The sequence below is a fragment of the Ammospiza caudacuta genome, chromosome 8, assembly GCF_027887145.1.
Source record: "Ammospiza caudacuta isolate bAmmCau1 chromosome 8, bAmmCau1.pri, whole genome shotgun sequence".
Classification (NCBI taxonomy): Eukaryota; Metazoa; Chordata; class Aves; order Passeriformes; family Passerellidae; genus Ammospiza; species Ammospiza caudacuta.
Genome location: NC_080600.1, coordinates 5,956,752 through 5,983,883, shown reverse-complemented (window position 1 = coordinate 5,983,883; position 27,132 = coordinate 5,956,752). Strand labels below are relative to the sequence as shown.

The 27,132-nt window shown below is 45.6% G+C and overlaps 1 protein-coding gene across 2 annotated transcripts in view; it reads left to right on the top strand.

Moving 5' to 3' along the window:
* AGAP1 (ArfGAP with GTPase domain, ankyrin repeat and PH domain 1) overlaps positions 1–27,132 on the top strand; it is a 321,583-nt gene that overhangs the window by 200,113 nt on the left and 94,338 nt on the right. Inside the window, exons 11-12 of one of the 2 annotated variants that reach the window (XM_058809285.1) lie at positions 8,210–8,378; positions 21,150–21,311. In XM_058809285.1, the coding sequence (XP_058665268.1) occupies positions 8,210–8,378; positions 21,150–21,311 (331 nt within the window). The remainder of the gene's footprint in view (positions 1–8,209; positions 8,379–21,149; positions 21,312–27,132) is intronic. The other variant, XM_058809286.1, reaches the window with a different exon arrangement.

The window sequence follows — 27,132 nt, the reverse complement described above, 5'->3', positions numbered from 1 at the left end:
CTGTGGAGTGGATCACTAAAATTCTGGCCGGCAAATTCCATGTCAGCCTCCCCAAAGGGCCCCGGGGGAATTCGCCGAGGCATCTCCTGGCTTTTTAATGGCGGGATGCTCCCGGAATGCATTCACCAGGATACCTGCTGGGCAGCCCTGCTTTATCTGAGCCTTCTCCTGATGAATAGCTGATGATGTTTCACCACTGGCTGCCTGCCACAGGGCTGCCAGCGTGCCACGGGTCAGCACGTGACACAGCTTTAGCTGTGGATGTCCCTTCTCTGCTCTCATGTCTTCACCATCGCTCTGTTGTGAAAAGAAGGAAAAAGGGAAAAAAGGCTGAAAACAGCTAGTTTTTGGTAAGGGCAGTTTTCCCCTTTTATGTTTAATTTGGTCTAGATTTGATTTCAGTGCTGGGGCACCTTATGGGAGAAGAAGAGCTTCTTAAATACATGAGAAGGAATGCCCATTCCCCTAGTGATGCCCACCTAGAACACAGCGGGTACACAAACCCCATGTGCATAGCAAGGTTGGTGTTTGCTGGCTGCAGCCTGTAACCTTCATCTTCACTGGTCTGGTGTGATGACCTGGGGATTGTAAATGTGATTGAGGGGGGAAATCTGGCTTTATCTCCATAAGGGAGGTGTGGATTCACCTGGTTTGCTCAATTCATCCGACGGGAGCCACAGTTCCAAATTCTCCCTTAAATACAGTGCTGGCATGTGAATGTTAGCAGTGTTGTTCTATCCTCAAATATATTGTTGTTTTTTTTTTTAAAGGCAATATTTCAGCCTGAGAGAGAGTCAGATCCAACACTAGGCTAAACTTGGCACGAGAGCTTCAGCAATATATTATATGGACACATTCTCTGGGAAGACCCTACAAATATGTTAAAATTCCTTAAGGCTTGAAGTGTTGTTTGAGCTTTCTCTGCTTGGCCATTTTCTCCAGAAAAAGCAGATGGTGAGAAGCAGGAGGATTTAGAGGATGTCCTCTGTGTTGGTATCTGGAAGTGTTGTAGCTCCATGCACTTTTCTCTGGTCCCAGCATTTCTCTCAGAGCTGCAGTTGAAATTTTTGCTACCAGCTCTTGTGATTTTCCTGAACTATTTAGAAACAAAAAGGCTGCTTGCAAATGCAGGATCCCATCTCCCCTCATCCTTGAGAGCAGTGTGCTGTCCTGTGTGGCCAGTCAGCCCCTGGTGCTGCTGCAGCCAAGGACCCATGCTCCCCTTCCCATTAGGAATATCCCCCACAGCCATCGTTGCAGCTCAGCCTTATTTCCAGGTTGTTGCCTCAGGCAGTTCAATAGCTCTGAAGTGTGTTATTTGTGTTGCTTTAATAAAAATATTCATGCTCACATATTTCTAAAATACCATCATGTATGTCCATTTATTTCCCCCTTGTTTTTGCTCTGAAGGAACGTAAAGCTGGATATTGGCTGGCTCTGAGGGGCCTTTCAAGTGGCATTTCCTAAAAACAGCTAATCCTCAAATCAGTCTTTAGACTGACAAAAGGACCCTGGAAGTGCTCAAGGCTGGGCTGGAGAGGCTTTGGAGCAACCTGGGATAGTGGAAGGTCCCTGTCCTTGGCAGGGGGTGGAACAGGATGAGCTTTAAGGTCTGCTCCAACCCAAACAACTCTGGGATTCTGTGGTACTTTTCACGTGTGATGTGGCTCTCCCTCCTGAGAGAGCAGTGATCAAAACACATCCTGCAGCTTGAGTATTGATGAAGATAAATCTGAAGCTTTATTGTAGTTACTACTGCATCCACTAGCATGCCTAAAACATTGGTTAGGATAGAAGAAAATTAATGATAGGAACAGTTAAATATGAGTACAGTAATTCCTGATTTTTATAAAGTGCTATAGCTGTACAGATTACTCAGTCACTTTCGAGCTTCTTGGAAAACTTCTTTATTGTCTTAATCTGAAAGATGTAATGGAGTCAAGATTAATTTGGGAGAAAAATATAAAACTGAAGATCACAGTAGCACAGAATATCCTGGGTGGGAAGTGACCCACGAGGATCTGTCCAGGCCTCTCTGCCCCTGAGGGAGTCGACACTCAGTAGTGTGGCAAACACAATTGTGCTTTGGCAGAGCTGCAGCAAACACATATTCCAGTGTCTGTTTGCTCCTTCTGAAAGCCAAGGGAAATTCTGAGGGTCAGAATAAGTTGCAATTTAAAAGGCAAAAGCCAAGCTAATAATTAATCAGGGGGGTTTATAAAATTAGAGCTTCCTGTCCAGCCGAGCTAACTGCTGTGGGTATAAATGCTTCATAAATTACTCAGGATGGTAAAACTCTGGTTTGTCTTTTACAGCAGCTCTCATTACAAAGGCTGAATGAGAAGTGAAGTGCAAGGGGAAAAGTTTTCTTAAAATGTTATGCAAATAAGGGATCCATTTACAGAAGGACCAACATTTTGTTGCTGTTGTGTTCCAAGTCTTGCCCTGCCTTCCTCCCCTGCTCCTGCAACGCTGATGGAGCTGATTAACACCTCGCTATAGATATAGCCAGTGCTTTTTGTTACTGAAATTTAATGTTCTTGATTCCCAACGTGAAGCAAACAGATTCATGATGCCCTTCCTTTTGTCAGGACAGCGCTTTGGGGCGATCAGTGTTTTCCAGAACGCATTCCCATTCCTCTCTTCTCCTCAGAAAATAACATTTCATGGCTCTCCTTAAGATTAACTGTGTATTATGAAGCTGAATGACATTATGGCCGTGTTTATATGCAGGGGGGGGGGGGACAGCTAATTCCCCAGGACCATTTGATGAATTTATTCCACTGTGGCTCATATACCGATGCTCCATCCACAGCTCAGGCCCTTCCTGGGAAAAGCAGCGAGGCTCAGGACTTGGGGAGACTTGTGGGGTTTTTTTTGTTGCCGTTCCTTCTTAGGTGTGCCCGTGGCCCCACACGGAAACCAATCAAGGAGCGATTTATGTTCATTAAGGGCTTGTCAAAACTGAAAAATTTTCTAATCAACGGCGATGTGGCGGCGGCCCCTCCATGGCTGGGAGTGTCGCCTCGGCGGCCGCGGCTCCGCGCCTGTTACAACTCTAGGCTAGGAATCTGCTGATGATTACATTAGGCTAAGCTGCGAAGTAAATGAACCATGGCTTATTTAGGTGCAACTAGCTCCAGTGTAGTCCTGCCCCGCAGGGCACTTTATAGCGTTTTATGGCTTTAAAATTAGTGTAGCTTCCCATTTGCTGCAGGGTGCTGCATGTTATGCCTTTGAACTCAATAAGCAAAGGGAAGGGGGCCTTTTGTTTTTTTCTCCTTCTCCCCCCCCCCCTTTTCTTCTTTTTGCAGTTTAGCAATTTTGTTTTGCATCTTTTCCAGACGGCGTTTTGCAATAAAAATGTCTGACTGCCACGGAGAGGCACAAAAGTCAGGGCTCCATCCAATTTCCCGGGCTGCTCTTGGTTTGGGGGGAAGAGGATTTGGTTGTTGCTGAGGGTGAACAATAGGTTTTGTGCCTCCAGTAGGTCAGCTCACAAAATTGGAATTGTCTTTCAAAAAATACGCTGCACACAGTCTTTGAAATGTCATCCAGAGGTGCAACCATAAACTTCCTTTTCCATAATAATTTTTATTACGCCTCAGATCAGGAAACACTACTTCAACCTCAGTAAGTGGAGCCTTAGGAGTGTTACATCTGATTGAACAGTGGGGGAAAACTGCCACAAAATGAAGGTGTTTTTTAGGGAATGGTTTGGCTTGGAAGGGACCTTGAAGCTCATCTCATTCCACCTCCCTGCCATGTCTTCCACTATCCCAGGTTGTTCACAGCCCCATCCAACCTGGCCTTGGACACTACCAGAGATAGGTTAGAAGCTCATCATCTCTCAGTGGAAACCAGGCAGAGATCTGGGGAGGATTTTTAGTCTGGACCTGTTCCTAGTGATGAAAAAACAGGCTTTTGAGAGCTCAGAATAGCTGAAAAGGACAAAAAAAGTGTGATATTCATACCTGTATACCATTATAGCCTTGGAAAGTCACTGCTCTTGGAGAGTCTCTCATTTCATATGTGGTGCCCTGGAAAAGGGTGGCAGTGGGACAGATGGAAGAAACACAGGGAGACCTCGAGGAAGGAGCAGATATTATTTTGCATTTTAGTGTTGTGACACATGGCTTATCCCGAGGTGAGTGATTTCAATGTGAGCTTGGAAACCCCTTTGCCCAGGGTAAAACTGTAACCCCAGTGAAGGGCTTTCTCCCTATCCACCACTCTTGTATTATTTGAAAACCCTCAAACTCTGTAACGTTTTTTATATCCATGTTTTTGATAATCTGAGCCATGTCTTTAACTTAAGCATGGCTCTAGAGCACAAGGACAAGGGGGAATGGCTTTAAGCTGAAGGATATTGGGAAGGAGTTCTTCCCTGTGAGGGTGGGGAGGCTCTTGCCCATAGGAGCTGTGGCTGCCCCATCCCTGGAAGTGCTCAGGGCCAGGTTGGACATAGGCATCAAGCTGGAGCCACACATAGCCTGGGTTCAGCTTGTGGCCCTTGGTGGAGTGTCTCTGAAATCACTGTGATGTGCAGCTGTAAATTCAACAACTGCTGGCATTCAAAATCCAAAGAGACCCCCCCAAAACGGGGGTGTCACTTTTTGGGTAGGCTTGTTTAGAAAACATGATCATACCCATTTGCTCAATTTGCATGTCTGAAAGGCTCCTGCTCAGTTAATTGGTTAAATTAATTTCTGCTGTTGCAAACAGAGAGCTGCTGTATGAGGAGCAGGACTAAAGTAATTTTACTTTACATTATTCTGGGTCCTGGCGCATCGTTCCTTTCTTACTCAAGGCAATTCATTTTGTGGGGCTGTCAAGTAATGTTTGGCGTCATCTTCAGTCAATGCAGCTTTTTTGATTTCCCCCTGATATTTTAACAGTTTATTTAGTCCTGTAGATAATGGTCAATGGCCTTGAGTAGTCACATTAACACCTCGGTGGCGCCGTAGCGGAGCGGTAACCCGGGGAGGAGGAGAAGGGATGGGAATCGACGCGGGGAGCGCGATTTGGGGATTATGGATTGATGGATGCCGAGGCAGCATCGCCCTGCTCTGACTAAGATGGAGCTGCCAGTTAGTGCTGACTGCAGGCCATGGCCTGCCCGGTGTCTCACAGCTCTGGATGGAGACCTTGGGTAGCCCTCGGATCCTGGGATAGCAGAACGTTCCACCGGCCACCGGAACCACAGACAGCGCCCGTTGGATTCAATGGAACGGCGCCCATTGCATTCAATCCTGTGATTCCCGCATTCAATCCTGTAGGGATCTCTCTGGGACATGGCTGGTGTCCCCCCTGCCCTGGGAGGAGCAGGGGGAGCCGTGTTAAGCCGTGCTGCTGCTGCCAGCGAGCTGCGAGCCCCGGGTCCCCCCTGCCACAACTCTCAATTGCTAGCAGGTTTCTCTCACTGCACCTCATTTGCATCTGGGACATCAATTAGCATGTTTGTTGAGGCTAATTGAATGAAACTCAATCATAGCTCTTAATTGCTTGACTATGTGAAAAGAAATCACATTAATGCAGCTAATTAAGTGTATGGCAATAGATGCAACATAATTAGGAGCGAAATGTAAAAAACAAGCGGCGGCGGAGGTGCGAGCGCGGGGTGTGCGGGATCGGGGCGCCCGCGTCTCCTCTGCGCCACGTGTTTGGGGAGGGGTCCCTCTGCTTTGCTGCTGCCTTTAATTTCTATTTCTTTATTATTTTTTTTTCCCCCTGCCTTGCCGAATGATGAACGCGGACAAGTTGAGAAGAAAAATGCAAATGGATTCGCAATTACTACTTTTTCAAGCTGTTGAGGGGCAGAAGATGGCACGTCTGGGGTGGCCCACTGTTGAGTGGGCTCCAGGGACTTGTTAAGTGCTGTTTAAAAGTACTTGGCTTTGAATTACCCTCGTGCCTTGTTAAAGGGTTTTTTCCCCCTTTTTTCTCGGATCAGCATTTTCTACAACTAACATCTTGGGGAGTTATCCCTGTACCATTTGCATATCAAAATCCAGCTTGCTGTCTTCTCTTTAACACAGCATATTCCAGATGACAGCAAGACCCTCATCTGTTCTAATCTGATCAAACCCTCCATTGCTCCTCTGAAGCCCCGGCGTCATTTTGTGGTTTGAACTTTCATTCCCCGAGCGAGCCGAGGATCTGAGGGGGCTGGGAACGCTCTCCTTGCCCTCCCCTCCTCGGGGAGACCTGCAGATTATCGCCCTGCACCCTGCCCACGATGAAAGGGCCTTTATTATTTACATTTGATATATCCCCATAAATATTTAAGCTGACATTAATACCTACCCAGCATCTGTTGTGGTTCGGGCGCTTCGCTCCCACGGCGGCAACTCATTGGTTTTGTGTTTGCGTCCTCAAGTGGTTTTGTGGCTCACCTCAGCCTGCTTTGCACCCAGCCAAAAGGCCTTTAACAACACCTTGCCACATCTCAAGTCGGGAAATCACACCCAGCCTTCATCTGAACTGCATCCAAAACCCCCTTCTCCAGCTGAAGTTGGTTGTAGGCTAAATAAAACTGTTGGGAAAGGGCACGTGCCGAGGTTTAGTCACTCCCTGATTAAACCTCACTTTACAGCCCACAAGCAACGAATGCTCAATTATCTTCTGCTTATTGTGTTTTAATTTGTGAAGAAGTGACACCCGAACAAGAAAGTTCTGCTGAGTTCATGATTTATGGATGGAAGGTGTTTGTTCTCCCAACACCTAGTAAAGGAATTTTTCTGAGTGGATTGCCTTTGTTTTTCTCTTGGCAGCAGAGCACTGTGTCCTCTCCCCTCTAATTGTTCAGACATCACCTTTTCCTGCTAGTAATTCTCAGCTTGGGAAAAATAAGCTGCTGTGATGGCTTAGTTCAAGGGTTTTATCACTGATTTCTGTTAACTATGAAGAAATTATTGCTGGTCCAGGTTTTCGATGGGTTTTGAGCAGAATAAATAATTTGTGCTGTAAAAACTGCCAAAGGTGAAAGAATCTTGATGAGGGAGCAATCATCTCTCTGGATTGTGGCAGCAGTGATACAGATTTTGGGTGAATTCAGGAAATCTCTTGTAAAGTGGGAACCCAGATCTTCTCCCAGCCACCTCAAATCGCTGTTTTTCTCTCGGGGTCCTTAATCCCAGAGGCCTGGAGTGGTTTGGGTTGAAAGGGACCTCAAAAGCTCATCCCATTCCATCCCTGCCAGGGACACCTTCCACTATCTTAAGCCCCATCCAACCTGGCCTTGGACACTTCCAGGGATCCAGGGGCAGCCCCAGCTTCTCTCGGCAGCCCAGGTATCTTTTTGTGCAGTGCCCTTGCCCCTTTTCACCCCCGGTTTTACTCTCCTGTGCTGCCCCTCTTGCATGTCCTCTTTAAGAGGGTGTCTCTTTTCTTGCTTTCCATGTCCCTATAGTTGTCCCAGTTTCAATTATTTTTTTTCTGGAATGTGAGTAACCACAGCCCTGTGTACCAGGAGATGAGAGCTCTGGTGTCTTGTGTGCTGCCTTTAACATTCACCATCTCTCCTGGAAATAGCTGTGCTGGTGTATCCCAGGATCAATTTGCCCTCTGATAAAAACACCCATGTCCATTTGCTTTTCTGTTTATTTCCCCTTTGTGGCTTTGCAAGCAAGAATTAGCAAAATCCTTTTCCACTTCTGGCTCCCAGTGTTTGCTCTAATCAGATGTAATTTGCATGATTTTTTTCCCCTTTGATGATGTTTTGTGTAGGTGCAGAAAGGGTCATACTGTAAGGAAACAATGTTGGAATTGCTGAAACCTTCCCTGCTGGTGCTCTTTGGTAACTTTGGTGCCTGCTGACCCATTCCAGCCAAATTTGAGGGAGAGGGAGATGAGGGCATAAAACACTGGCAGAGAGGAGACACAAGTGAATGTGCTCGGGAGGTACACTTGGTCTTCTCCTCATGTTTGGGATCTTTAGCTAGTGAATTCCCACATGTGGCTGTGTTGTGAATCACCTCTTACCCAGCTGGAAGTTAGAGGATCTGTGAGAAAGCTCCAGACTTATGGGGTTAATTGTGAGAAGTGTGGAAGGGATTATCAGGAACATGGAAGCAAGGGGAAAACCATATGGTGGGTATGGGCAGAGAGTCTAAGGCCAGAGCCTTGTGAAACCAGGTTTGTTAATTGTGTTAATTGTCCAGAACTCCCTGTCTGATGCTGTGTTTGGGGTTTTCTCCTCTCTGTGCAGGATTACATGCAGAATGTCCATGGCAAAGAGATTGACTTGCTGAGAACCACTGTGAAGGTCCCTGGCAAGAGGCCACCCCGAGCCACCTCAGCCTGTGCCCCCATCTCCAGCCCCAAAACCAACGGCCTCTCCAAAGACATGAGCAGTTTACACATCTCGCCAAATTCAGGTAAGGGAGCACCTGGCATGCAGGAAAATGGCAGAAAATCTGCATTTCCAGTGTCTGTAGGGAACTACCATGAGCAGCTGGGACAGGGATGGATATCTCTCCATCATTGGAGAGGTTCCAGGCCAGGCTGGTGGTGTTCAGAGCAGCCTGGTGGTGTGGAAGGTCTCCCTGCCCGTGGTAGGGGGTGGAATTAGTTGAACTGTAGGATGCCTCCCAACCCAAACCATTCTGGGATTTACAAACCCACTGATGTGGAGGTTTTTGAGCCCTGACTGCTGATCTGTCCCCCACAGGAGATTCTGAGTTTCTGGGTAGCCTTCAGTGTCTGTTTTTGTGTATTTGTTACCCTGTACTTGCCAAAGCCCTACATAATTTCCCAGTCATTAACATATGGGAGGAATCTATGATCTCTTAGCTAATACTTAGGAAAAGCAAATGCTGTATGATCTGAAAAAACTTTTTATGGCTTCCTGGTGAGACCCACAGCCCTTCTTTCCACTTTTGGAAGGTTCAGTATTATGCATTCTTCTAACAGCAAGATTCTTCGGTGGAAAGCTTTTTAATTTATTGGTGGAAGTGGTTTATAGCTCCTTCTGAGCTCTAAACAAAGATGTTTATTGTTTGCTGAAGTACTTGTCCATACAGCTAAGTGGATTTTAAAAAATTACATTAAGGGAAAACATTGGAGACAATTTATCCTGTAAAATGCACAGCTTGTACAAAACTCATAATGGGCTAGTGGAACTTCTGTCAGCATGTTTGGGATGACATCCATAAAGTGCCAAGTGCCTTCTGCATTTATGGGTAATGCAGACACCTCCTGCATGTGCCAGCAAAACCATCCCACACTCCTGTCCCTGTGCAAAACCCACTGGGATGAGCAGCCCTGGCATTCCTGGGTATTCAGGTGTCTTCTCTTGGATAATAATAATGATAATTATCTGTCTCATGCTTCATAGGATCAGGCTGGTTTGGGTTGGAAGGGACCTTAAATATCATCTAATTCCAAACCTCAGTCCTTCAAGCCAAGGTGGAGTTCCCTGCTCTTTTGAGACATTTCCCTTTATTAGGAGAAAACTGAGAAGTGTTTTTCCCCTTCCAACTCTGAATGGTGCTGTTTGAGATGGGTTTTTAAAGTGGTGCCACTGAGCAGAAACTCCTGGAGATCCCAGGCTGGGCCCTGAGGTGTCTGAAGCCATGATTTCATCAAACCCTTGTTCAGGATTTGACCTGACAGAGCTCATAGGAGAAAATTATTTATGGTTGGGGTTGTTTTTTTCCAGTTTTCTGTATAATTTAGATGACCAGGTGTGGAGAGTGCTTAGGTTTTCATTATACTTCCTAATTTAGGGAAGCAAAGTGCTGGGCTGAGTCAGTAAACTGCAGGGGAGACATTTAAATAGGTTTCAGCTTTTAACACATTTTTGAACACAGTCAAAAATAGCTTGATAGCTTCAGAAAAGCAAGTTTCTGGAAACATATTTAGAGATATGTAAGAATTTAAGGTTTATAGCATGGAATTTACATGTTTTGGCATCTACTTGGTTTGCCAGGTCAGAGGGAAACTTTCCCTGAGAGTTTGCAGCAGGCAGCTCTCACTGTGTGTGTGTGTGTGTCCTGGCCAGCCTGAGGTTTGATCACACAAGTCAGTTATGCCAGAAATTCCAAATTATGGGAAATTCAGGTAGTGAATTTCAAATAACACTGTGGGAATAGTTGGAGCTTCTCTCCTGCCTCTTGGCTTCCTCATCCTCCTGCTTAGAAGTACTGAAAGACTTTGCTGTTGTTGATGTCTGGGCAGCAGCTGCTGCTTGTTACTGGCTTAAAAGCAAACATAAAAAGGATTAATCAGTTAAGAATTACTAAAAAGAAAGAAAATAAAGAAAAGAAGGGCACTGTCCCAAGCTGTGCCTGCATTCTTCATCTGAACTCTGATGAGGTTCTTGGGGCTGAGTTCTGGAGGGGCAGGAGGAGCCCTGGAATATCTGCAGTTATCTCCCACACTCAAAACATATCTCCCCACGTCAAAACACCTGGGAATCATCCCTTGCAGGCTGTGCTGCTGCCTCAGAGCTTCCCCTCACTTGGTATTGGTGGAAAAGTGGTGTCTTGAGCCTTTGCGGTGCCTTAAAATGGATCACAGGGCTGAGCTTGTCACTTACTGGTTACACTGGGAGGGTTTTGTACACAGCTCTGCCATGTGGAGGAGGCTTGGACCAAACAGGAAAAATCAGCACTTTCTATTTTGATTTTTAGGCCTGTAAATTCACTTTGTTTTCTCTGCTTCACATTACCTCATCCCCAAATGTTAAATACTGCTTGGCTTGGTTGGTGCCTTCCTTTGACACTTAGGCCCTGCTTGGAAGATGCCCCTTAAGGATGGATTTCCATGCCAACTTTGCCAAGAAATCTATGGATAAAATGCCCATTTGATTGCCTGTAACTGATATTTTAAGTTCATATTTAAGCAAATAGTTTTCTCTGAGTGTGATTTATTGTGATCCAACCACTCTTCTGCTCCCACCATGGTCTGTGAGGCAGCAGAGCAGCTCAAGCTCTTCCTCCTCCTCATCCCCTTCCTTCTCTGAAGCCTTTTTGAACCTCAGTGATGCATCAGACACCTTGAATTTCCTCCCACCTTGGGTCTTTCCCAAGGTGCTTCCCATAACAGTGCTGTGAGCAGAATAGGGGGAATGAGGCTGATCAGGGCAATACTGGGAATTTGGGAAGGACAAACTCAGTTCCAGTCCTTGAGAGTTTCCATTTCAGAGATGTAAAAAAAAAAAAAGGAGAAAATTCCCCACCTTTATGAAAATATATGAGTTTTAAAAAGTCTGGATTACTCTTCCCTGCTGGGTTTCCACTGGCACAAGAGCTTGGGAAAAACCAAAAAAAAACAATTTTCCCTTAACATCAAGTCACAGTCCATTGTCAGAGTCATGGCGGGACAGTGAACAAACTGGAAGTGAAACAGCAGCAGGAAAAAGGAATATTTTCTGTGCTGTCAGAAAGCAGGGAAAGGAGTAGAAGGTTGGGCTGCTGCTGTTGCAAAGCCAAGCACCTTGCCTGGAAAAAGGTTTACTTTGATTTGAAAACTGGTCCCTTCTTGGGTTCTTTGGGGTTTATTGTGTAAGAGCTGGGATTCTGTGTGGCAGCTTCTCCCAGAAAACACAGAGAGATGCAGGGTTGTTATTTATGTTGTATAGACTTTAAATAACAGGTTGTTAACTGTGGCTTCAGGGAAGGTGCTCACACTTGTAAGCTAACTTGGTAGGAAACTGTGAGCTGGGGAAAATGGATGTTTACTGCCTTCAATCCAAAATTATGTCACTTCTGTGGTATTTTCACTCCAAGCTGACAAACAGTGGTGAAGTAACTGAAATTTAAATTGAATTTACATGGCACTGAGCATCATTCTGTGGATGCAGCTCAGTTGGAAGTCCTTCAGAAAAGGGTAATTCTTGGACTTGCTCAGTTCCAGCCTTCTCTAAGAGCTGGGAGCAGGGCCAGAGTCCTGTCCTGTCCATCCCACTGGCCAGTCTCTCTGCCCATAGGAGCTGGCTCAGCCTGGCTTGGGAGCCAGGAGTGGGTCCAGGTTTCATCACTCCTGAATTGGGTTGGATTTGAGCTGCTTGACCTGAAGGTGAACTTATTCCTGAAATCTCTCCCAGGAGTCATTTATTTCTTCTCCTCTCCAAACAACCCAAAGCCTGAGCTGTAGCAAGAGCCACTGATGTAGAAAGTTCACGACTAAAAATAGCTTATGGTGTAGAGATAAATTGTTTCCTGATTAACACTTCATTTAAAAAAATTTGGTGCTATTAAATTTTCTTAAAATGGTGAGTGTACAGTATGTGAAGTATCCAAAAATGTGTTAGTGCCAGGGCCATCGTTAAGTGTGCTGAAGGTTGTTATCTGCTAACTGCTTGTGACATTTCAGATGCTGCAGGAATGGCAGCTCCACCTTCTCACCACTGTGAGCTTCCTGTCTGTCATTAATTGTGATCATCTATCAAATCCTTGGTGCTTTTTGCAGATCATGTAATAATCTTTTTCAACTGGGGGGGTCACTGTGAGGATTCAGATGTTACAATCAGGCTGGTGATGAGTAAAAATATTTATCAAGCCAAGAGCTCAGAAGCATGGGCAGTTTTCCCAAAGCCTTGTGGGTGCCTTTGCAAATAAATGCTGGACTGAGCCCTAAATTCTGAATTCCCTGCTTGGAGGTGGCTGAGGTGGCCTGGAGTGATTGTTGGGAGTTGTCTGTCACTAACTCTGCAGTTGGGTGCAGAACACTTTCCACACTCCAGCTCCAGTTTTATGCACTTGCCACAGATCACAAATGCAAGTTTGGGACTTACTTTTGTCATCCATCACCCCAGTCAATTTTCCATCTGGGTGACTCTGCTGTTGGCTCAGTGATATACAGTTGCAGCAACGGGAAGGAGAAGTTGGCAGTTTGCTCGTTTCTGAGGAAAAAAAGCCCAATTTCAAGTGCATCCGAGATTTCCCTTTCATCCCACTAGAGGGGGATCCCTCAAGGTCATTTTCTCTGCTTCCTCTGGGCTGGGATTTGCCCTTTCCAGATTTAGAGAAATACAAACTTTCATTTAGTTAGTATGCTATATCCCTCGATAATGAGAGAAAAGGAGCAGGGCACAATAATGAAATAAATATTTGTTAAAATAACTGTATTAGTTAAATATTGAGAAAGACGAGTTTGCTGAGATTTTTCTCTTTAGGGAGAAAAAAAGGGAAAAATGAGCTGTGTGAGGATCCTTTCTGGAGTGGGCAAACCCCTGATGCTGCTGCGGTGGATGAAGGGTGGGGATGTGTCACAGAGCTTCAGGCAGGTGACTGGAGCCTGCAGGCAGTGCCTGTTTCCCTCTGGATGATTTTCATGGCTCTGTGACCGTACAAAATCCCAAATCTGCCCTGTGCACCCGATGCCATCCCGGTGTCCTGAGGGTCACAGGGAGCAGCACGAGCTGGTTGGGTGTTCAGACCTTGGCAAGTGATGAGTAAAAAAAGGTGGATGTCTGTGCTTTTCCCCCAGTGATTTTAAGGTATTAAAGCCATCGGGAGGGTTGAAGCTGATTTACCAAACGGGGGAGGAAAAAAAAATAAATTCACAAATGTGTTTGGAGTATTGAACTGCCGTTGACATCTAAAGTCCCAACCATGCTGTTTTCCTCCACACTCCAGCAATCAGGACATCCAGCAAACCCATAAAAAACCCAACTAATAGCATGAATATTCAGTGACCTAGAATACTAATTATTGTAATGAATATTAATGTGATCGGACTTGCTTTTTCCTCTTCTCTTTCTCTCTGGCTCGGGTTTGTTTTTTTCTTTTTTTTTTTCCCTCTATTTTTTTTTTTTAATTTTTTTTTTTTTCCACTCAGCCGGCTCTAAAGATGGACCATAATGAGAGCATTTAAGAGAGAGAGCGCTCTCCGGCGTGACAGGGACCGGGGTAATAAGGAGAGCTTGATTAACGTGGTGCACTTGGGGGAGAGATGAGAAGATTCACGTGGGCCTGTTGTGGGGGAGGCAATGAGGCACCGGCGGCTGTGTTGCTGCTCCCTCAGATTAATGAGGCCTAAGAGTGCATTAGGAACAGTGACAAAGGTTTGATCTAATGGGCTCAGTCATTTTTCCTTTGAGTGACAGACGCACAGAAGTAATTGGCTGTGCAGAATGGCAGCTCATTGGCAGTACTTAAGGATACATTATCCCCGTTGTGTGGCCCGCAGAGGCTGTTTATCAAAACTGCTCACACTGCAGACATGCATTCACTTAGCTGCTGTTACAGTGGCAAGAGCTATTAAAAAGAGGGGGGAGAAAAAAAAAAAAAGAAAAAAAAAGGGAAAAAGTCATCTCGCGTTGGTATCTATTGTCTCTTTTGCGAAAATAAAGTTTCTTTGTTCTGTTTCCCGGAGAGGCGGTGAATGCCAGCAGTGGTCCCTCCCCAGCCCAGCCCAGCCCAGCCCAGGAGGCTCTGGCAGGGCTTGGGGAGGGCTGGAGCCCGTGGGAAGCTCCCAAAGTTAGATCCAGCCCACAGGTAGGACCTGCCACCCCCTCTCCAGTCCCATTATTGATCATTTCCACAGACAGTCGAAGGGACTGGGGAGCATTTTACATCCTTCGCCTCAGGGCCTGCACATGCTCTGCTGTACCTGCCTCAGAATGGTTTGGATCTCTGCTGTTATTTTTCACAAAGTTAAATCCATGGTTCCTGTCAGGATTCACAGCCAAATAAGAGCAACAAAAAGCAGGTTTTGCCAGCAAAGCACTCACTTCTGGGTCTTAAAGCTGCCGTCCCTGAACAAGCAGGTAGCCTCAACCAGGATGTCAAGCATATCTTATTTATTACTGTTATTTGTTAAAACTACAGAAAAATAATAATAATCTGCCTGCCAGGGAAGGAAAGCAGGCTTTGATCCCAGCAGAATAAAGAGTGGGGGATCTCAAGCAGAAGCCCGCGGTGAAGATCTTGGGTTTAACTTTCTTTTAGAAGAGATGTCTCCTCTGATGACTTCATTTTCCTCCACACTTGCTGTGTTGCTTTGGCATGCTCTGAGAATAATAGCTTTCCTCGTTATACTCCCAGCACCACGTCCTTCACTGCCAGGATATTTCTTGGCACTGCCTTGTTTGTTCATTAGTACTGACCCCACTCGGTCTGTGTGCTGCTGATCGAGCCCAGTCCGGCAGGGATGGACATGGAAGGGCTTCCTCTAGGAATAGCTGCTTGTCCTTAGGAATTTTGTTGAGTAAATAAATGCTTCTGGAAGAAAGAAGTCTTAAAACTAAGTTAAACTCACGAGCAAGTTTGCTGCTGCAGTGCTGAAAGTGATCGTCAGCGTGTTGGGGGAGAGTTGCAGTGCTGGAACCAGCATGGTTTGGAAAGATTTGTCACAGAGTCACAGTGGTTTGGGTTGGAAGGGACCTGAAGGATCATCTTTGTCCAACTCTGCCCCTCACTCCTTCTTATTTCATGTGTGAGGAGCCTCAGGTAATTTCAGGTGCCTAATGAAGCAGGGCAGGGACCTTGTGCTGCTTGCACACTTCCGTCGGGATGGAACAGAATCCATGGCAGTACTTGAGGGAATTCCCCTGAAGAACCTGGCTCTGAAATTTAGAGCTCTTCAGGTCCCACAGTCTCCTGAGAACACAGCCAGACACCTGGGCTGTATTCTGGGACACCTGGGCCTCCCTTCCCAGCATGGGGCTCTCCTCAGTGGGAGAGGCAAGGAGGTGTTTGCTCAGATTTCAGTGCAGCACACAATCTCCAGAGTGGGCACAGGATGCACCTGGAAAAGGTGGGTGCTGAGGCAGCAAACTAATGGAACCCAGGAGAGCATCCCCAAATATTCCTGGTAGGTGAGGGAGAGGCAGGAAGCACAACTGGGATGGTCAGACACTTCCCAGGAAAGGTTTGCTCACTGGAAAGGTTTCTGCTTTACCTCTGGGAGTTCATTCTGGGCGTGCTGCAGGGCTGAGGGTGGGAAGGGAATGCTGGGATGGTCAGACACTTCTCAGCAAAGGTTTCTGCACACCTCTGGGAGTTCATTCTGGGCGTGCTGCAGAGCTGAGGGTGGGAAGGGAATGCTTCCCATCTTTCTGCAGCCAGCAGTGGGGCTTCTCCCTTTCCACCCTGAAGAGACTCCAGGGAGCAGTGTGGGTTTGGAAGGGGCATCCACAGCCAATCTAACCTACTTGACAGTGCCTGGTGCTGAATTAGAGGGCATTTCAAGAATAGGCAGAATTCCTACAACACAAATTGACCCGACATGATTTGAAACAATTAACCCTCTGATATCAAGAGTCAGGATTTCCTGACCCACAACTCTAATGTATTTTTCATTAGTTCTAACAGCTGGTGAGCGCAGCCCTCTGGCCTTAAGAGGTTTATTTCCTTCTCTTTCTCTTTTTTTTCTGGAAGAGAAACTCGTCATGAGCTCGAGGAGCTTGGCACAAATGAAACATGGTGAAAGCAGAGCAGTAGGGCTGCAGTTTATGTGATTCAGTCTTTCTGTGCAGCCCCCTGCGAGTCTCACACGCTGCTGCCTCATGGAAAAATACAGTTCTGCTTCACAACTCCTGCTCTGGCTGCTCATCTCATCAATCCAGGAGTGTATTGGTTGCACTTGTGAATGTAACTTCTGGTAGCTGATTTGTTTGGAGGAAATGTGTCTGCAGCAGGGAATGGAAATAATTTGTGCCGAGCATCGTTTGTGTCACTTGTGTCTCACTTCTCAGGGTCTGCTTGTGAATTGTATTCCTTCTGCATTTGGGATTAGTGGGTGGTGTAGTTGGTGAAGGCTTCAACTGATGTGTGTGTTCCACTAACCTGTGATGATTCACAGGATTATTAACTTAAAAACCATCAAATGTGGGATTGCAGACATGCTGTCCCTCATACTGTTCCATTACAGGAGCAAACAAGACCAAAACCACGAGTGCTTTATTTTTTGTTGGACAAGTCACTCCACATATGTAACCCAGCATTTATATTAACCTTAATTGCATATTTTAATCCCATTTTTACAATAGACCTTTTGGCTTTTACCTGTTAGACTCACACTGTTCACATCTTGTCAAGCCCCCTGATTGGGTGGATCCTGGTTATTTTAATTTCATTTCTAAGTCTTGCATTTCTGCTCTTGTTCTCCTTGTGCCCCCGTGTGTGTTTCCCTCAGCTTCTCCACTCTCCTTGCCTTCATTCCTCGTGCTCTTTGCAGCGTTTTACACTGAATAAATGGGCATTTAAATGGGATTTCGTGTGAGCACGCTCGCTTTTCTTAGGGGCTGCTCTGCTGAGCAGTGGCCAAACCTGGAAATTACCTTGAATCTTAATTTGGATGGGTTTTGTGGGGCTTAATTGTTTGAACGTTTTGTAAGCGCGGCCGTAACGGGGTGTTTTATAACATCAGAAAAGATAGTTTTAATAAAGCTGTCTAGAGCTAGAAAGAGGAACTCTTTCTTTGATGCTCCTTTGGTAGATGAAAACATTTTTGTTCAATAGGAGACCAGCATCTTTTTTTTGCTCATTTGAGACAAGTTCTGGCAACATACTGATATTCATTCAAATATAAATGCCATATTCCCTTTGAAATGCAAATTGTTTAAAGAAAAATAGCATATGGTAGAGGTAAGTACCTTTTCAAATCAGCTCCCACACTTTAGGGATGTGAGTACAGCTAAAATTATTCTTTGGAAAGAATCTGGAGCCTTTGACACATTGAAGCTTGAACTAATCAAGGCTTCCCAGTAAGCATATACACATATCCATATCAAGGAAACAGTGCTGAGAATACATGGATTAGCATAGTAATTTAACTGCCCCCTGCTAATCAACTTAAGCAACCAGCTGATGCATGCAGGATGCATTTGAAGAGGCAACTCTTTCACAGCTCCAGCCTGGGCCAGGTAGCAGAGCAGGAGCCTGGGGTCGGTGTGGAGATGGGAGTCTGTCCTTGGCTGGGGGGACAAGGGGTGCAGGATGTAAAGGCTGACCCAACACACAGGCTTTGCTGGTCATGGATCAGGGAACCACAGAATGGTCTGGGCTGGAAGGACCCTTAAACCTCATCTGATCCAACGCCCTGCCCTGGGCAGGGACATCTGCAGCATTTCCACTGATGCTGCTGGCCTCCTCTTCTTCACTGTCTCCTGCTTGTCTGCTGAAAGGCTGAACTGGTCTTAATTCTGTCAAGGATTTGTCCCGGAGGAAAATTAAAGGAGTTTTGCCAGGTCTGGTTTGGGGTTTGCCCATGGTAGACGGGAAGAGCTGTGGGACTCTGTTGGAGAAGCTCTGGCCAGAGCAGCAGTCCTTGTTTTGGGGTGGCAGCTTTAGTGCCTGGTGTGGGGTTCATGCAGAGGGACTGAGAAGTGGGAAAATCAGAGCTGGATTGGGAAAAAATGATTTTTAAATGAGCTTCTAAGTAACAAATTTGTGCTAGAGCTGAGCATATCAAGGAGGGGAACAGGAAAGGAAAGGCACACTATTTTCTGTAGCCTGGCACTTCTGATGTCTACTCAGGGATGCTGGCTTGGTGATCTGATATGCCACGAAAATACACACCTTGCAGCACCTGGGCAAAGTGGGATTTAATCCTGAATAAATATTATCATAAAAGTTGCAGGATAAAGGATACCAGGCTGTGGCAGTAGGAAAGGGGGAGCTGGGCTGGGTTCATCAGAGTTCACTCAAGTGTCACACAAATACACTTGTTTTGTGCTAGCAACCTTTGAGAGAGGTGCAGTGGAAGAAAAATTCTGCTTTGTTTCCCAGAACAAGTCACTTCTGAACAGGTTCATGTCTCAGTGTGGGGCTGGAGCTGCCTCAGGTGGCATTGAGGGGAGAGGAGAGCTTTTGGTGCTGACATGATGGCACAGAAACCTTGGTGGTCTCTTCTCAAGGTGTTGGTTTTGCATCATGGTCACAAGGTGATGGGACCCTTGTGTTCAGAAGCTTGTGGGCTAGGTAGGAGATGTCAGCACAAAAATATCACTGCTTGTGTTGTGTCTGTGCTGGCCTAAATCTTGAGCTGGTAGAACCCACTCTCAAACTCTTGTCACTCACTCACATCAGCCATTCCCTTTAATTTGGTGGATCATCAAAACAATTTATTAATATTCATCATTTTTCTGGATTGTGAAATGCAGAGGAAAAGGGGATTTCACAGCGAGCATCACAGAAGCTGATTTGGAAGGAGAGATTTCTTTTAAGGCAGCCAAAATGCAGCTTTGGTCAGCTCATGTTTTCATTTCCTGTTGTGGTTTTAAAATACTGAATTGCAGTTTAGTCCTCTGTTCCGTAGTCTCATGCCTTGGGAGGTCCCAACAAGGTTCCAAAACCCACCTTAGACTTTGCATAATGAAACAAATGAGTTTTCCTGTCTATATTTCATTTCAAAGCAGGGATTGCCAGGCAGAAGTTCTGGAGGGCTGAATAAGTACATTGAAGACACAGATACTGTGATGGATCTGTGCTAAGGACTAAAGAGGAGATTTTGTCTTGGGAAAGGGGAGGAGAGAAAGGGACAATTATGCCAACTCTAATAAACACAAAGTAGTTCACTAAGCTCTGCTGTCTTCCCAAAGGCTGCTCTGGGAAAAGACATAATGATAGAACTGGGAGTCAGGAGATCTGGGTTTTATTTTCAAGTCTGCCACAATCTTCCTTTGTGGCCCTGGGTCATTTAACCTCTGAAAAATGGGGGAAATGATAGCAGATAATTAACAACCTCACAGGAGCATTGAAAATTAATTCATTAATTTTTCTGAACTCATCAGTAGAAGGTGCAATGGAAATGCAAAGTGTGAGGGTGCGTTATAACACTGCGTCTGTTCCCTTCCCTTTGCATGTGGTTTTTAAGAGTGTTCTTCAATCCAGAGAGGACCTGTGGGGCACCTTTAGAGAGCCTGTCACAAGGAATGAAACTGTAAATTCTTTGTGGCTTTATGATGTGCAAGGCCTGTGGCTAGGGATGGAGTAAAATGTGCTCAGAACCCAAACCGTGGTGCAGGTTTTGGCCCATAGCAAGTTGTGAGTAAGACTATCAGAAACCTGAGTTTCTGGAAATGTTTTAATTGTTTCTGCTCTAAAATGTATTCAAGCAGATCCCACTTGTCCTGTTTTATGGTGAGAAACCTGTCCCTGTCACTCCCCCTTGAACACAGCTCCCAGCATTTTAATGTCCTAGGCCTCAGTGATTGTGAAAATACAGAAGTGTTTGCTGGGTAAAGGCTGTTCTTTGTGTGTCCCCTTTTGTGTCACATTCCAGGGACCATCCCCAGGAATGATACTTGCAGTCAGTCCAGAGTTCTGCTTTGTGTCACAATGTTGTTTTAAGATTAAATGTCCAAGAATTTTTTTTTTTCCCTCTTGGTCTCTCACTGCTGGCAGTCCTTTGCTCCCCATCAGTGTGTTCTTGGGGGCCATGCCTGTGTCAGGTATTATTTAGAGCTGGATTGTTTTAAATTCTTGGAGTTGGCTCAGTTGTATAAACAGTGGCTTTTAGGAATAAACTGATGCAGCATTCACATTCTCCGAAAAAATCCCTTTGCCCAGGATTTTTCTCCTGGGAATCTGAGGAGCCTCAGAGAAAAGGAAAACAATTCTTATCTCATTTGCTTCTCCTGTGCTGTGCTCATGTGGAATGTGTTTGGGGATTGTTCACCCACAGGTGATTGTTCCATTGGGTTCTGCTGTGAGTTGTTTTGGCTCTTTGGCCAATCAGGGCCAAGCTGTGTCAGACTCTGGAGAGAGTCACATGCTTTCATTATTATCTTTTAGCATTCTGTATCCTTTCTGTATTCTTTAGTACAGTATAGCATTCTTTAATATGATATAGTATTATAAAGTAATAAATGAGCCTTCTGAGAATATGGAGTCAGATTCATCATTCCTGCCTTCATTGGGGCATTCCCAGCAAATACAATAAAATTGATTTTCTGTGCCCAGTCTAACAAGCAGAGAAGCTCCAGAGAGTGTGCCTGGTAGCAGAGTGGTGGAAGGCCATGTTTCCCAGAAGGTGAATGAACAGAATGAGGTGATACCATGAAAAACTTGGCTTTTTTGATCTTCTTAGCTGGGTTGGAGCTGGTCTCAGGACCGTCAGCTCCGGCGCTTCAGGGAGGGTCATTGTGTGGGTGAAGTTACCCCTTCTTTCTGCTCATTAAGCACCCCCCATCCATCCTGACACAAAATCCCTCCTGTGCTCTCTATTGACACGATTTGTTTTCCCTTTGTGCCTAGGGAACGTGACTACTAGCACATCTGTGTCTCAGATGGCCAGTGGGATCAGTCTGGTGTCCTTCAACAGCCGCCCGGACGGTTTGCACCAGCGCTCCTACTCGGTCTCCAGTGCAGATCAGTGGAGTGAGGCCACAGTCATTGCCAACTCTGGCATTAGCAGTGGTAAGAAACCTGCAGCTCTGGGGGTTCACGTGCCTTGGGGTGAAGGGGGACTCTGGTGCTCTTGGTTTTTTCCAAAAGGGAAAAGAAAGGGAAACAAAATGGCGCCCCCCGTGTTGTGTTGTTGGGTGCTGAACTGGCAGAGTCTGAGGGGAAAATTGGAATTAGAAAAAGGGAATGGATTAACTTTGAATTTTTTATGTGACTGAGCAAGGGGGAATGGATTTAAACGGAAAGAGAGGAGGTTTAGCTTCGATATTAGGGAGAAATCCTTCCCTGAGAGGATGGTGGTGTTAGCAGTGGTAAGGAACCTGCAGCTTTGTGGGGTTCACGTGCCTTGGGGTGAAGGGGGACTCTGGTGCTCTTGGTTTTTTTCAAAAGGGAAAAAAAAGGAAACAAAATGGTGCCCACACCATTGTGGTGTTGGGTGCTGAACTTGCAGAGGGAACAATTGGAATTAGAAAGAATGGGAATGGATTAACTTTGACTTTTTTTTGTGTGACAGGGCAAGGGGGAATGGCTTTAAAGTGAAAGAGAGGAGGTTTAGCTTGGATATTAGGGAGCAATCCTTCCCTGAGAGGATGGTGGCACTAACAGTGGTAAGGAACCTGCAGCTTTAGGGATCCCACATGCCTCGGGGTGAAGGGGGATTCTGGTGCTCTTGGTTTTGGTCAGAAGGGAAAAAAAAGGGAATGAAATGGTGCCCAGCGCGTTGTGGTGTTGGGTGCTGAACTGGCAGAGGGAACAATTGGAATTAGAAAGAAGGGGAATGGATTAACTTTGACTTTTTTTGTGTGACAGAGCAAGGGGGAATGGCTTTAAAGTGAAAGAGAGGAGGTTTAGCTTGGATATTAGGGAGCAATCCTTCCCTGAGAGGATGGTGGCACTAGCAGTGGTAAGGAACCTGGAGCTTTGGGGGGATGAAGGGGGACTTTGGTGCTCTTGGTTTTTTCCAAAAGGGAAAAAAAAAGGAAATGAAATGGCACCTACCCCATTGTGGTGTTGGGTGCTGAACTTGCAGAGAGAAAAATTTGAATTAGAAAAAAGGGAATGGATTAACTTAAACATTGACTTTTTTGTGTGACAGGGAAAGGAGGAGTGTCTTTAAAGTGAAAGAGAGGAGGTTTAGCTTGGATATTAGGGAGAAATCCTCTCCTGAGAGGATGGTGGCACTAGCAGTGGTAAGGAACCTGCAGCTTTGTGGCGGTGCTTTGGTGCTCTTGTTTGTTTTCAAAAGGGGAAAAAAAAAGGGAAGTGAAATGGTGCCCGCCCTGTTGTGGCGTTGGGTGCTAAGGGAAAAATTGGAAACTTGCAGAGGGAAAAACTGGAATTAGAAAAAAGGAAAAGGATTAACTTTAAACACTGACTTTTTAGTGTGACAGGGCAAGGGGGAATGGCTTTGAACTGAAAGAGAGGAGGTTTAGCTTGGATATTAGGCAGAAATCCTTCCCTGAGAGGATGGTGAGGCCCTGCAGAGGTTGCCCAGAGAAGCTGTGGCTGCCCTGGGAGTGTTCAAGGCCAGGCTGGATGGGACTTGGAGCAGCCTGAGAGAATTCTGCTGTACTTTTTTCAACATTAAGGTGCAATAATGTAGTTGCAATACTGCTTAATTTTAATTTCAGGTACATAATCATAGGATCCCAGAATGGTCTGGGTTGGAAGGGACCTTCAAGCCCATCTTCTCCTGCCATGGGCAGGGACACCTTCCACCATCCCAGGCTGCTCCAAGCCCCATCCAGCCTGGCCCTGGACCCTGCCAGGGATGGAGCAGCCACATAATTAATGTGTGTTGTTTGCTTGAAACTCAGATTCCTTGCCCTGTGTGATGGATATTAGCAGTAAATGACCCTCCAGATCCTCTCCTCAGTGTGTCCTTTCTCTGCTGTGCTCCTGCTCCACACTCCTAGTGTTTCCTCTGTGGAGCATTGAACAGCATTAAAAGGAGCAGGCACTATTCCTGGTGGTGTTTTGGAATTATTAGGTTGTAGCAATAATTGTTTTTAAAGGGTAGATGTGATGTTTGCTACCAGACCAGGGTGAACAGGTCAGGAGAAAGGGGAGGAATACAGTTTCTGATGGCTGCCCCTAAAATGGGAGCAGTTAGGGGAATATGGGAGCTATTTCACATGTCCCACATATATCTCTGTGTCTGTGAAAGGTCTGAACCTGAGTATAGCCCTGAGAGCATCTCTGGGCAGGTTTTTAGTGCCACCTTAGGAGAGCAGAGGGTTTAAAACCATGACCACCGTGTTTCAGAGTGACATTAACTATCAAATTCACACTTAGCACAGCACAGACCTTTTCCTGGAGCTGCAAACATGGGGGCAGCACCTTCAGGAGAATTTGCATTAAAATGCTCCAGATGTTGCCTCAGAGTTTTCTGAGCGAGCCTTGCAGGAAGGCAGGGGTGTTGTGAAGCAGCACAGGGAAACAAATGCTCCAGCCCTGTTCTGCTCTGTGTCCCCTCAGCTCACCCACTCCTGGTGAAGCTTTTAGGGGAGGCAGCATTGTCCTGCATGGATGCTGAGCTGGTTTCCATCTTTAAATCATACATTTTCTGCCTCCTTTTCCTGAACTGCTTGCTCATTTTAATCCACCCCAGCTCCACCTCCCTTCTGGAAGGTTAGACCAAAGTTTGGGCTTTTTGTGCCTTTTATCCTGTGGCTTTTCTAAGGCAAGATGAGGAATGTTGGGTGCTGGCTGTAGGGGGAAAGCAGGGGCTGTAGGCTGCAGTGCTGTGCACCCTGACACACCTGCACGCAGGTGAGCAGGTGCCATCCCTGTGCCACATGTCCCAAGTGAGGCTGCAGGGGAGAAAAACCTCCAAAATTCAGTGAACTCCTACCCTGGAGTGGAAATAGAATCTTAAAAATGAGAAATATCCCCTGAATTCCTGCCTTTCCCATCCCCTTGACTTCAGAATGCTGGGGTTGCTGGACTTGCCTTTTGCTCCTGCTGCTGATCCTGAGCTGGTTTGCAATTCCTGGTGAAGGGAACCTGTTCTCCTACCCCAGCCCTGCACTCTTCCATATGTGCAGTACCTTCTTTCTGACTTGACAATCGTGTGGGATTACTTCTGGCTCAGAAGAGATGACAGCCAGAATTACCTATGAAATACTTATTTTGAAATTGCAGGTGACTGCTGGGTGCTTGTGAAGAAGCCTACCTCAAATAATTTCTTGCAGAGGTTCTAATATTTAAAGTATTTTTTGAGGGGTTGTTTTTTTATAAATATGGAGGGAAAACTGGATTAAAAACGAGTTTTAGGCAGCAGACTCAGAAGCATTGCACTAAAACTCCTACAAAACCTCAAGAATAATTGATTGCTCTGAGTGTATCATCTTTGGGTAAGCTCAGAGATGTGGCCTTTATGTTGGCAAGTTGACGCATGAAAAACCCTTTTTAATTTCTGGGGTTTTTTTCTCCATTAAAAGATTTTTGAATTTTAGTCATAAAAAGCTAATACTGTGAAAGCAGCAGGTATGGCAAGAAGCTAAGCATCTTTTGGAATTCAAATGCCAATGTACTGGAGAATATGCCTGCTTATTGTCACGTGGTTTTATTGTAGACAAAATAACATATTGGGATTCAATTTTTCTCTGCACCTTTTTTTCACATTAAATTAATACTTTGTGTGGCTCCCGAGAACTTTTCAAAGTCTTCCAAACCAGACCTTTGGTTTCCTGGGGCTTCTGTCTTTCAAGCAGCTGTGAACATCTCCTAATTAGATAAATTACTTTGTAGTGGGCAGAGCCACAAAACAGGAGGTGCTGGTTAAATTAAAGGGGAAAAATAGAAAAATCCATTCTCTGAAATGGAATGCCCCACTGCTTTATGACTATTACTGTTGTAAGGTTTTACATTTAAGTACCTGAGGTTTAAAATTAAATGTCTAATATAATTTGGTGCTGGTAACATGAAGCCTGTGCCTGCCCTGGGAGAAAATCTCGACAGCTTAGTTTGGTGTTTCAAATTGCTGCGTGCTGGATAGTGAGCAGCTCGTGCTGCTGGCTCACTATTTAGCTCACTCCCACCTGCTGTTCAGCATCATTTCCAATGCAGGAACATATTTGCCTTAAAAACTCCCCAAATTTCAAAAGGCTGTTCCAGCAGCACATGAAAAATTAATTCTTTTTGCCTTTTTTCCTCTTTTTTTATTTTTTTTTCCTTCCCCCTTCTCCTCCGTGCTCTTGTAAGTGCTTGACAGAAGTAATTTTAGCAGCAAGAGAGAATAAAAACTGGGGGCAGTAAATCCCTGTCCAGGAACCTCTTGTGTAGATTCTTTATGGAGCCAGAATTGATCTGTGTGTCAGATCCTGATGTAGTTTCAACTGTTTATCACCCTAATGGTGGTAGGGAGACCATGAACATCAACTTATAATCCCCCATGAAAGAAATTGGTGTTTGCAGTCAATGAAGGAGCAGCTCAGCTTTATTGATAGATTTGGAACAATTACTGCTGCTCCAGCTATTGGCCCAGAGGTTTTCCTGGATCCCACTGGAATCCTGCGATGTTTTTTCCTCTGATAAATCTCCTCCTTGACGTTTTGTTGGTTTTTTTTTTTTTTTCTTTTATCACCCAGAATTATCTGCAGTTGCTCATTGCTGGGGCACAGGAGGGTTTCTTGTCTCAGGGGAGATATTTTTGACCCATTTGGGTGTTAAAGTTCTGCTCTGGATTGTTCATCCCACAATTCCTCCTCTGTAAATCCAGCTGTTATTTGCATAAAATCACAACTTGGAAAATAGTGATTTTTACTTGGAAAAACCCTCAAATATCATCAAGTCCAACCCTTAACCCAGCACTGCCAAGCCCACCACTAATCCCTGTCCCTAAGTGCCAAATTCAAACATTCTTTGAACACTTCCAGGATGATGGAAGTGTTCCACCCTTTCCCTGGGCACCCTGTGCCAGTGAGGAAATCTTCCTGCCAGGAGGGAACTGCCCAGGGAACAGGGACAGGAGGAGAGGGAGCAGCTTCAGGCTGAACCAAGGGAGGCTCAGGTTGAACATCAGCAGGAATTTCCCCATGGAAAGGGTGCTCAGGGATTGGAACTGCCCAGGGAGATTTGGATCCCCATCCCTGGAGGTGTCCAAGGATCTCCTGGATGTGGCACTCAGAGCTCTGGGCTGGGGACAGTGACAGGTTGGACTCTGTGGTCTTGGAAGGCTTTTCTAATTCCTTGATTTTAGTGGTGCTGATGTCCCTGAAGAGCTGGGTCTGTCTGCTCTCCAGTCTTCACAGTTTGTGCATCTCTGAGGAACCAGACAGACAGACAGACCCTCCATTTGCCAGCAGAGGTTTTGTGGTGCCTTGCAGAAGTGAGATTTATGAGCCATCACTCTGAGAAGACCAAGGATGTCATTTCCCACCTGGGGATGAAGCAGCAGCTTGGTTCATTCTCTTTTTCAGTATCCTGCTTTATCATTTGGCTTCCGTGCCCTGAGACCATCAGAGGCAAGGATTCAGCATCCAGCTCTCCTGACAGAGCCCTGCAAACAGCACTCTGCATGGGACAGGGATTTCTGCTCCCTGCACTTGTAAATTGTCATTTGAATTCCAGCATGATGTAAAATTCTGCAGTAAATCAAATATCTGTTTAAATATCATCCACTTAGGCTTTATCACTGTACAATTGCTTGTACGGGCCATTTGAGCTGGGCTGTAATTTATGGCAGTTGTAATACCTGGTGTCTTCTGAGTTCCTCACAGTTTGGTCTTAGGGTTTATTAATGTAAAATTGAGTTCTCACTGTGCCATGGGGTGTGAGAGGTTGCTGGAGTGTTGATATTAATGCAGACCTTGCAACTTGCCTTCCTTGT